At 31.4% G+C, this 12,247-nt stretch overlaps 1 protein-coding gene and 1 long non-coding RNA gene across 2 annotated transcripts; one reads left to right on the top strand and one right to left on the bottom strand.

Annotated features, from left to right (window-relative positions):
* Window positions 1-6,168: 6,168 nt before the first annotated feature.
* LOC114078056 lies at window positions 6,169-8,345 on the top strand. The gene is made up of 2 exons (XR_003579509.1): window positions 6,169-7,562; window positions 7,700-8,345. It is a non-coding gene; the product is annotated as an uncharacterized LOC114078056 (long non-coding RNA).
* On the bottom strand, window positions 8,129-12,024 carry LOC107026433 (peptidyl-prolyl cis-trans isomerase CYP28, chloroplastic). The gene is made up of 2 exons (XM_015227396.2): window positions 11,286-12,024; window positions 8,129-8,467 (listed from the first exon to the last, which is right to left on the bottom strand). Exons 1-2 carry the CDS (start codon window positions 11,968-11,970, stop codon window positions 8,259-8,261), a joined length of 894 nt encoding a protein of 297 aa, XP_015082882.1. The 5' UTR covers window positions 11,971-12,024; the 3' UTR covers window positions 8,129-8,258.
* Between the last annotated feature and the right edge of the window lie 223 nt (window positions 12,025-12,247).

Below are 12,247 nucleotides of genomic sequence, written 5' to 3'. Positions count from 1 at the left end.
TATATATATATATATATATATATATATTATATCCCTTCTTTCACTCTTAGGATCGAATATTTAATTGAGATTAATTACTTTAATAATACGTTAACTAAAATGGACATTAGATTTCATTCGAAAATAATTTTTAATTTTCATGTGTAATTAATCAAAATATTATGGAGAATCGTTACCAAAATTACATATTTATTTTTTCTTAAAATATATTTTCATATTTTGTTGGATAATAATAATTTCACTATTTGTTTTCAAAAAATAAATTTTCTCCTTTATATATAGCACAAAAATATTAATGTTCACTCTTTATTTCACAAGTATAAAATGTACCTTGTGTGCTTTAATTGTAGGGGCTAAGGAATTTGACACTTCATACACGTGGACCAATTCATTGTGTGTCATCACATATATGGTCCTTGTTTAATTGGTCAAATTGACAAATCAATTAAAGAATTGAATGCACATAAACAAAAAATATATATATATAAGTATTTGTTATGTATGATAGTGCACAAATTATCGAGGTTATCGAGGTTGTGATAAAGTTGTAAATATTTTTTTATTCTTAATCAAGATATTTTGGATTTGAGTCCCTTGTATATAGAGTTATATTTGTTAGGAAGTCCTTTGACTCCCAATGCAGAATTTTTCGACATATAAATACCGAATATTAAATGAGAAGCAGAAAAGAAATAATAATACATAAAAAAATTAATTATCGCACTTAATATTTACGTCAAATCAATTGGGTAGATGATAGACTTATATCAAATATTTTTATTATGAACTTTGTTTGCTCAATAAGAGTAAAACAACACCAATATACATTTGTTTTTTGGATCTTAAGTGTGGAATGATAATTTTCTTATTTAAGTTTAGATTGTGACATCTTTGAAGGACAAATCAATGAGCGAGTCACGAAAAATGACTGAAATTTTTTAAAACTTTGGGAGAAGAAGTGTAATTATGTTATTTTAAGTGAATTTCATAATAATTTCGATGCATATTTATATATCAGAAACGAATGTACGAACTATTTTGTTGAAACCTCAAAAGAGAGGTGTGTGATACCAAAACATGCTTTACCCCTTGACATATTTTCATCAATTTGAGATTGGTTTATAACAAAGATAACGATCTAATTTTAATTTTTTTTTCTCCATATTATTTTTAATAAGACGATATTGATCAAATATCGCTATTAAATTAGGACGCAGAGAGTAGTACTTTACATTTTCTATCTTTTCTATTGTTTTAGATCAAACATAACAATCAAAAAGAATTCCTCATCTAAAAATATTACTAGTATGGCTCAAGATACTGCCACTATAGGGGCCACAAACATATATATATATATATATATAAATTCATGTCTAATTTATATTTGGTGACCTAAGTAAGACAAAATCAATATTCACTGACACAGTGACACTAATTAATTTATTTATATTTTATTTATGGTACTTTGAAAGCTCCATATATTCTTTTTTTTTTAAATTATTACAATAAAGTGCTACTACAAATATGACTTTTTTTTTTTGGTTTTTTAAGAATGGAGATATTCAAATAGGAGAGTTTTAAAGTGACTAATAAATTGTAATAACAAATACAATATGAAGAAATAATAACAAATACAATATGAAGAAAAAATTTAGTATTGTTAAATTAGGTCTTAGGTCTAATTCACATCTTAAAAGCTAACTAAAGGGAGGAGGATTGTCCAAGTCTTATAAGGAGTCAACCCATCTCATTAACAACCGATGTGAGACTTTTGTCATTCTTTAACACTCTACCTCACGCCTAGTGCTTAGCATCTGGTGAGTGGGCAATTATGATTTTGGGGGCCCCAACATCGAGTGAGACAGACTCTGCTCTGATACCATGTTAAATTAGATCTTAGGCCTAACTCACACCCCAAAAGTTAGCTCAAATAGAGGAGAATTACCCAAGCCTTATAAGGAGTCCACTTATATCATTAACCACCGATGTGAGACTTTTGTCGTTCTTTAACAATTATCAAGATTGTGACTACAAATTTGTTGATCCCTTCATTCTTTCCTCATAAGATTTATCCATGATTTTTCTTTTCTCATAGGATTTATCCACAATTCAAGAGTCGTTTGTGGTGCATTTCTCGAACCAAGATGATTTAGATCGATCTTTTTATAAATATTTAATGAATTTGCAGAATATTTGAGATGCACCTTGAAGGAAATATAGTACCATTTATATCAACATGAACTAGAGTTTAGAGTTGAGTAATCTTCTAAAATCCTAATTGTAATCCAGCACACCTTGTAGAGTCTCAAAACTTTTCAATGTCTACATAATAGTTACTTACAACTAATAATTTGAAAGTATGCATACGATATTTTATAAGTAGCGTCGATTAATTATTAATTATGTCACAACTCAACTTATTTTTCCAGAAAACTTTTTTCTAGAAAAACAAGGTTCCTTACAGATTAAGAAAATGACTTTCATAATGGAAATAAAGAAAATAAATTTCATAGGTGACGTTCCACGTTAATCGTATCCTCTCCACCCTCCAACACACCCGATTATCAGCCACTTGTAACCCTATCCCCCAACCCCACCTAATGTGGGGTTCTCTATTTTGGGCATGGACATTACATATGCAATTATATTGGTTGAGAGTTAAACATGATTAATTGAAGAGCACAAAGATCAAAATAGAAAATAAAAAATCAAATAATTTAGTGAGTAAAATGATTTATTTTTGTCAAATTAAATACTTATATGGAATTGGAGGATTTTGGATGCATTGACATTGTTACGTATTAGTCTCTCATTGTCTTTTAAATGATTTATATATCCTAACAACCATTATTATTATCTTGTCATTTCCATAATAATTAATTATAAAGTATTCAAAACGTGGTAGTCAAAATTTAAAGAAATTAGATTGTATCTTAGGGTTGTGTCCCTCCTATTGATTTGATAAAAAAAAATGTACTTCTATTTACTGTCTCCGTCCACTTTTAATTGTCATGGTTTCCTTTGTTAGAGTCAAACGATAAGTAGTTTGACTAACATTTTAAAATATATGTTTTCATCATATTGATAGAAAAATAAATTGCAATCTATAATACTTTTCGTTTAGTTTTTAATATCATATAGAAAAATAGACCGATTTTGTTCCTTCATGCTCGTGATTGAGGCTAATCGAAGTCAATTTTGAAAGAAGGTACGTCGTTAGAAAATGTGGATGAAAAAGGAGGGGAGGTGTTAGTAATTGACCCTAATTAGGGATTAAAAAGTTGATCAATTGGGATTTGTGTGTAGGTAAAGGTGATCCAAGAAAAATGTTTAAATAATAATCAAGCATTATCATCTTGTTTAATTAGTACTAATAATTAATTAGCAATGCATTATCCACTCATAAAAAGTAAACATGATGTGTGTGGAATCAGTTAACAACATTGTCTCATCCTGTCCTATGTTTCTTGTGACAAAAAATCATAAGGATTCTATGTGATTAATCATTGTTTCACACCAAAAATATTCATCAGAATAACATATTATAAAATTATGAAAAGTATATAATAAAAAAATGATTAATTTAAGTACATGACAAAAGGCTGATAATAACACATTTATTAGTTTCAAAGTTTCAATTAAGCCCCTTTTTTAGTACTAATTGCAACCTATTACTAGAAAAACAGAAATCAGCGATAAATAAATTTTATAATCAGAAAGATTCATCGCTAATACAATTTAGGGTCTTTACAATTTATAACGGATAAATGATAAATTATTAAAATATTATATTAGCTATAAATTATTTAAACGAATGTCAGAAGTATTTTAATCTTTTTTTTTATAGTGATAGTGTTCTAGTCTCTCGATTGTTGATAATGTGTAATTTTGATCGTTCTATGTTAAGTTGATCAAGTATATTGAATCTTCAACTACTTAAAATGTATCTTTATGTTATTATAAATTTATACTATTACTTCATATTTGAGGGTAATATACTTCTAGATTATTTTATATATAAACAGATAAAAACAGTGACACAACTAGAATTTTAATAAGGGAGTACAAAATCTGAAGAGATAAACACTTAAATTAATCGAAGAGAATTCAACATATACTATATATACATAAAATTAAATAGTAATATTTTCCGCCAAAGAAGATTTTGTAATCGTATGTACGCTCTCCACCCTGAATGAATACACATAATTGATCAAATTAAAGGTTAAATACGTTGAGTCTATTATTAAATGAAAATTAAATTATTAAAAATTAAGGGACCAAAAAGATGACATTCTTCTTCTTATTAATTGATTAATTAACATTATAATTGCGATCAACTAATATTTATTTTAAACTAATAAAATAAATAAAAATACAAAACGGACGAAAGATTAAATATTTTGATTTTTGAGTCTATCAATAAGGACCAAAATAAAAATATTCATTAATCAAGGGACTAAAAACAATATTCTTCCTACTATTATTAATTAATTAACATTATAAGTGCAATTAGTTGAGATTTAATTTAAACTAAAATAGATTTGCAATCTCCATCAATCCCACAATTGGCAACTTGATAAATTATGTTGACATATTTTATTTTATTTTCCTTTTTGGGATAACGTCATCGTCATTTAAAAAAAAGAAGGTAAATACAGTGAAAAATATTTAATTAGTTAATTAATTAGGATTAGGATCTACATTCAGTAGCTAATCATACATATTAAATTACAAAACATGTAGCGTGGCATGCCTTTTTGGTTCTTTTGAAGGTTAACGTTTCTAATTGTGATTAGTTGCACTTAATTATTTTTAATATGAGATGATCTTTGTAATATTAATATTATTATCTGGTGCTAGTTGTCTCCGTCACTAAACTCAAACTCTTCGATTATAACTTTCATAGTTTCACATCTCCGTCGGTAAACTCAAACCCTTTACCTATATTCAAAATCTTTATCTCTATCACTAAACACGAACCCTTCAATTATAACTTCCAATACTTTAAATTCAAAATCTTATTTCCGTCACTGAATTCACGTCCTTTAATTATAACTTCCATTATTATATATCCAAATCTCAAAACACAAAATTGTGTCACTTTGGCATCCCAAAGCTATACGATAGAAACATTAAAAAAACAGACACAAAATTGGCTAAACGTCAGTGGTCCTGGTCCCCTTTGAAACATCCATCATATCACCAGCGTACAAATGTGCCAAGAATTATTTTTTTTTTTAAAAAAAAAAAAAATCAAAATTTATGTATATGTAGGGTTAAGTATAGTGAAATTCATAATTTAGACTCGATGAATTTTGATTTTTGTGAATACTTATTTTTCTCATATGAAATTTGGATTATATATACGATTATTTAAAGTTGTGATTCTTTTTTGTTTAGGTAGTTCAATTAAGATCTAAACCAGAGTAAAATTTTGCCTATTAGACACACGTTGCTGACATGATACATCGCGTTTTAAAGCATTATTTATGACTAAGTTGAAGCCATGAGTGATTCATTTAGTTTTAGTAAACTATAAACTTGTATATCTAATGCTTGATTAGTAACTGGCAAACTTTATGAATACTGAATTGAATTAAAATGTATATCTAATTCTATTAAATTTATTTTTCACATGTATATATAGAATTTGAATGGGAAATATTAGGTTCATACACAGTTAGATTTGTCCTTAATTTGGTGTTAGCCATCAAGTATGATCTTTAACTTTGGATGTGGACAAGTAGACGCTTAAACTTGTATAAAATTGAACAAATAGATAATTTTATGTCCTACTTGGCGTCTTATACGTGTATTATGTCAGGTAGGACACGGTGTGTCTACTTGTTCAATTTTATATAAGTTTAAGTGTTTACTTGTGCATACTCAAAGTTGAAGAGCATAATTATCCCTGAAGCAATTTAAGAGTCATGTTTATGTATTATGACTTAAAGATTTCAAGTTCAAGTCTTATGAATGAAAACAATTAAGAACAATTACATAAATATACCCACTTAAGATATCAGAATCTCTAAAAATTCCCTCTTATTTAAAAATATCACAAAAATCTCATCTTGGATACATCCCTATCCCCTCTTCGATACATCCCTCCCTTCTCGAATACACCCCTATCCCTTCTTGGAGTACATCCCTCTCATTGAGCAACGTGTCGTTTGCAATGTATTGGACAACAAAAAAATGTATCCAAAAACAATAAAAAATTCGAAACTTTTGTAACCAAAGAAACTTTTGGGATAAAAATGTAAATCTCCAAAATGTATGAGATTTCTGTAAGTTTTGCCAAAGAATCATGATCATAGAGAGCACTCTCTTCCTTGTCTAATTGAACTTACATGACATGATTTCATATTAATCGAGACCTTAAAACAAATATCGATTATTAGAAAGGAAAAAAAAAGAAAAAGGAATAGTTTAAGTGATGAGACAAGTTGAGATGATTGATCACCAAGTTGAAGGCATGCTTGATTCTTGGGGTTGTGGTCCTTCTCTCTTATTGCTTGTACACAAATAGGGATTTGCCTTTTGGGGACCTCTCTTTCTTTTCTTCTTTTCAATTTTAGACTTTGGTATAGGCAAGTGTCAGTGGTCCCATTTTTGTTGTACTTGTGAAATCTTATCCCTTTATCATCATCATCATGAGACATCTTTTTACCTCTATGGACCACCCCACCATCCCCACCCAATCAAGCATGATTTTGTGTAATATTAAATTTTCTTTGTGAAATGACTTCAAATACTACTACTACTATTACTTTCTTGAATGGATCATTTGTTTGTTTACAATCTTGGATACATTATTCATTCTCTACAAATTAGCCTAATTTGCAATATGAAGAAAAAAAAATGGCATCTACTAGTAATATCACTACCTTTTTTTTTTGTATGGATTATGTGGGAGTAAGTCATTTAGCTTTTAGTTTTACTATATCAAAGTTACTAAAAGAAAATCATATTTGGTTTCTCCTAGTGACTTTTCGTATTGTTTAAGCAACTTTTTGTAATGAACTATGTAAAGTTGAATGATTTTTGCGTTGTAAAGTAAAAGTTTGAGTGACAATTTATGAAATTATTACTATATGATGTTGAAGAGTGAGTCAAATTTTTGGAACTTAAGATGTGGTGTGAAGTGTTGAACCACAATGTTTTTGTGTGGAAAAAAAAAATGGAATTTGGACTTTTATTTTTGTTCATTGGTCAATCACGTGTGAGAAAAGAATTTGCTTTTGGCCAAAATATGAAAAAAAAATATATATAAATGTATGAATATTAGTTAGGAGCAGTGTAGTTGACTTTGTCAACTTGAAAAATTTAGATGCTTTTTATATTGGCTTACCTCATTTAACTTTTTTCTAATCGTGTAGGGTAGGGAGCTTGCTTTGTTTTTTCTCTTTCCTATTGTTTTCTCAATTAATTTTTCGAGTTTAAGTTATATATATATATCGTACATGTAATAAGCATCTATGATAGACATTAGGTAATATGCAATTATAAGTATATGAAGGTAGGATCAAACTAATATTCTGCTTGTGAGCGTAATGGTATAAGCCTGCCTGTTCGTGAGATCGAGGCTAAAATCCTTCTGTTTATTAATTAGTATCTTAGACTATCTAACAACATGTCTCATTTTTTGGGAGTTGATGAAAGTGAAAACTAAAAACTTTTTTTTTTTTGGTAGGATTTTGTCAAGAACTTGGGCCTGCATCTGTTTACTAAATGAGTAGAACTATCTCTATGGTTTTGGTCCATTATCATAAAGCCCAAATGGACATTGAGAAGGATAAACTCCTTTATGGCACTAGCTCACCTTGACTACACTCATCTCTCCACCATGTATATAATCAGGCAAACAAAAGTGGAGTATACGACGATGGTACCCGTTGAAGAAAGGTTGTAGGTGATGATGTATTCTGCTTCTTGTCTAGGGAGGGGAGTCGAAATCCTTTCTATCGATTCTTGCATGGTAGCTGGTACAAGACGATGAGACACGAACCATTTTTTTGGAACCTGTTCTCTTAATAGGTGGCACAACGACTCTGTGTGTGTGTGTTAAAAGAAAGACCATTGTCCCTCTTTCTAATTTGACACCCTGAACAAATAACAAATATGGACTTCTCAACTTAAAAGCTCTGCATTATGTAAATCCTCTTCTGTCAATGTAACATGCAGAAAAGAGAAACCTTTACAAGTAACGGTAACAATGTGGATATGGAAATAAAATGAGGAACCTGAACATATCAAGGTAGGCTAGGAGAAAGTGTAGGCTTTGCTACTTTGAGTTCTCCACAATCACTGATATAAACAGTCTTGAGTGGTTTATTCCAGATTGCGCGGGCAGTTTTTGCTCTTCCATCTCCAATAAGCTCAGCAAAATCATTATATTGTCGAATGTTTTCGGATGGTTTATAAGTGGGAATGGCAGCTATGGTTGTCACTATATCCAAACCTGCAGTAGAGTCCAAGAAAAGGCAAAAAAGTGAGCTTTTGACGTAACAGACAGATACTGTTTCAGCATGTAAGTTCCATGTTAGTAACTATACAGAAAGTTGTAATAGTGTACACAAGTAGTGGCATGTCACTTGTAGTAATCAGTGCTTTCGCTGCACATATATCCAGCAAGGAAATAATCATTCTCGTTTTCTTTTGTTTCTTCCTTCTGGAGCATAGAGTCATTTTATACCATCCGAGAAGGTCTTTGTTAGTTTTATTTTTATATGGAACCCCATCCTCATACTCCCCTTCCTGAGGGTGAACGGTAACTTTTCCTTCTTTTCCCTTATGGAGACTTAAAACTCCAAGCCTTGGTTGGAGGTGAAGCTGTGAAGGGTCCTTCCACTAGGCAGACTCTCTACTCTTGTTTCGCTCATTTGAAGCCTTGCGGAAACTAAGTTGAAAGCATAGCTTTCCACTGTTCACAGATGTGAATTAATCCCACATCATAGCACGTTCAGACCACAACCTTTTACGTTAGTCTTTATTTAACAAGAATTTGCATAGTTTCTCGTCCTACTTGTCTCTACAACACAATTGACTAAATAATAGAGAGAAAGATTTGATCCCTGTCTAAAACTGACAATCATACACCAGCCACCGCAATATCTACTGCAAAACAACAGAGCAACAAAAAGAAACAGATAGGTAAATTGACTCATTAAGATGGTGTGTGAACAACTTCTAATATCACCAGATCTCAAAATCACTCAGCAATATTTGTTCTATGCTGTAGCCAGTAGGTAAAGTATTCTCTACTTTTAGTTATTCTAAATTTATTTACCGCTTCGAGCTGAGATTAGAAAGATATTACATTTCCCCTTCTATTTTCATACTCCTAGGTATATCCATATACTTCGCCTACTTAGTCATGTGTGAACCTACCCTTTGCTTCAATCTAACAACTGCTAGGAACGACCTATAGTTGACTAAATTTTTTGTTTTCATACTATTTTTCATTACCTAGGTTGCCATGTTTGGTAGTCGCAGAGTCAATGTTGAGACATGTTATCCCTCTGTGATTTTGTCAATTCTTTTAGTAGCTAACAGTAAAATTGGAACTTGCAAATATTTCATTGACATGCCATTCACTGAAATTTTTGGTCATCATTTGTCCTTATCTGCTTGAATCAGTTTCAAGTTTACTTATCCGGCATATTGTCTTAGGTGGTTAGAAGTTTGGCCCAACAACACCAACAACATAGTGTACCCAGACCTTACAGCTGTTTAAAAAAGACTGAGGTGCCTCTGTTTTTTGGTTTGAGCAGCAGAAATGATGATTAAAAGGATAAGAGATGAAAAAAATCCATATTAAACACAGACAACAAAGTTTGAGATAGCCCAAGGATTTCAGTGCTTGGACATCTATTATAATACTCCATCCGTTTCATTTTGTTTGACTGATTTTGACTTAAGTCTTAAACTAAAGATATGTAGAATGTACCAAAATATTGTTACATCTTGTAGTCCGAAACATGCCAGATGGAAAGTTCAAACTAAAGAGTTGCCAAAAAAGTAAAAAGACATTCTTTTTGAAAGACTAAAAAAGGAAAGTAAGACAAACAAATTGAAACCTAGGAACTACTTCTTTTGATTGAACCGTTAAAAGTGAAGTCTTTAATTACTTACCCAAAAGATACAATGAGCAAAATATGAGGTTTTTGCTTAAGAATAAATTCTTTACTAAGTAAAGAGAACAGCTTTGAATTTTATTATCATTTAAGCAATAAAGGACCTCAAAGTGAACGACACAATAGCAAAGTCGTAGGCTGATTCTAGTCTAGTACTATTTCGGATCAGATTACTTGGGTTCAACTATATGAATACTCTATCAATCCAGTTTTATTAGGCCCATTACTCAATAAAAGTGATAACTCTGGAAGTATTCCTTGTTCCTCCATTCTTCTCCAATCAAATATACCTCTATTTAACCTTTAAATTAGATCTTCTTTAGTAGGGCAGATAGGCACATGGAGGTATTGACTCGTACTATCAATTGGATGGAAAAACCCACGACACTTTACCTTACGAATACCTAAATGTAAAGATCGCTTCTCGACTAGCAAGTTAACATTTTCTTAAGCAAATATTTACTTTGTCACAACATGGACAAAACTGCGACGAAGCACCCTTTTACACTAAAAATGCAGATATGCCAACTAGAAGAGTAAAAGTCTCCCAATGTTAGCTCAGTTGGTAACGTGGAGTATAGTGTGATTAATTCAAGTGTTCAACTTCTATACACTAACAATATAAAAGATCTTTAACGCTATGGTCGACTATAAGATAAGTATAATAATTTTCCATAAAAATTGAAATTAATAACTTGAATATAAGGCATGCTACCTTCTACAACAGGTTAAAATAGAGGAATATGTAAACATTCATTACATTTTCAGTGTATATAATGTGGAGGACTATAATGGGATTAACTAAAGTGTTTAACTTCTACACACTGACAGCTCAATCACCTAAAAGATAACTATAATAATTTTCAATAAAACTCGAGATATCTAACTCGAATATACGGCATGCTACCTTCTACAACACATTCAAATAGACTAATAGATACAATTATACTCGGTGTAATCCCACAAAGTAGTGTCTTGGGAATGTGGAATGTACAATATTGCGGACCTTATTCCTACCTGAAGTGTACGCATACCTCACCCCTACCTCAGAGGTAGAGAGGCTGTTTCCGACACACTTCGCCGTATATGTATATAAGCAAAACTGAACTAAAGGAGATAAATTTGTAGATTATGAGAACTCACCTTCAAGAACAGTTCCAAAAACAATGTTTTTGCTATCAAGCTGAGGACAAGGTCCAGGTCCAGTAGTAATCAAAAACTCCACATTATGATAATTTGGATTCAGCTTAAGATCATCATCATCATCATTCTCAGCTAAAGGCAATGAAATAACTCCAGCTCTAGAATGTTCCAAAAGAAAAGCTTTAGATTCAATTGACTCCACATTCCTAATTAACTTCAATGGCGGTTTCACTTCTCCTTTATCTCTTCTCCCCTGTCTCCCCGCCATAAAAAACTGTCCCGGAAAAATCTTCTGGACCAAAGTACCCTTATAAGTCGATCCAGACGAACCAGTACACATAGCTTTGAAATTGGAAACAGTAATCGGAACTAGGTTACCGTAAAGCCCTAAAACAAGTCGACCAATTGGTTCAGAATCAGCGCAATTAGATAGATCATCTCCTAGATTCCTGTTTGTGAAGTAATTAGGACATATACTGAAGTCTAAGAAGACTCGTTCAGTGATAGTAGTGTCCGGTGACGGCGGTGGGGCAGCGACGGAGGTAGAGATGGTTGAGGGAAATGTGAGAGTGGTGGAGAAGAAGAGGAGGTTACGTCGGTTGATGTGGGGAGAAGGAGGGAAGGCGGAGGTGGAGTGACGGCGGAGATGAGGAGGAGTAGGGAGGAGGGTGGCGGAGCAGCCCATGATGACGACGGTGCATGGTGGTGGAGAAGAGTAATAGAGAGTTTGAGAAGATTTAGATAAATTTTTGATTACGTGGAGAGTGCAAGCCACACAAAGAGAGACTTGGTGGGGACTACTTTTTTGATATTTTAATACAACTTTTTTTTTACAAAAAAAATATTTTTAAATATTAATATAAAAATATTTATCTAAAATAATATAACTTTATTTACTATATGATATAAAAATATATTTGCATACTCTATCAAATGTTTATCGAAAATAACTTTTCTTGATA

The sequence above is a fragment of the Solanum pennellii genome, chromosome 7 (genome assembly GCF_001406875.1).
Source record: "Solanum pennellii chromosome 7, SPENNV200".
Taxonomy (NCBI): domain Eukaryota; kingdom Viridiplantae; phylum Streptophyta; class Magnoliopsida; order Solanales; family Solanaceae; genus Solanum; species Solanum pennellii.
Note: the sequence above shows the minus strand (reverse complement) of the source record. Positions and strands in the feature narration are given on the sequence as shown.

Excerpts from the sequence above, each read along its gene's own strand:
- LOC107026433 (XM_015227396.2), bottom strand. The coding sequence starts at position 11,970 with ATGGGCTGCTCCGCCACCCTCCTCCCTACTCCTCCTCATCTCCGCCGT. Across the intron at positions 8,468-11,285 it reads TTTTGGAACTGTTCTTGAAG|GTTTGGATATAGTGACAACC; the intron begins GTGAGTTCTCAT and ends ACTCTACTGCAG.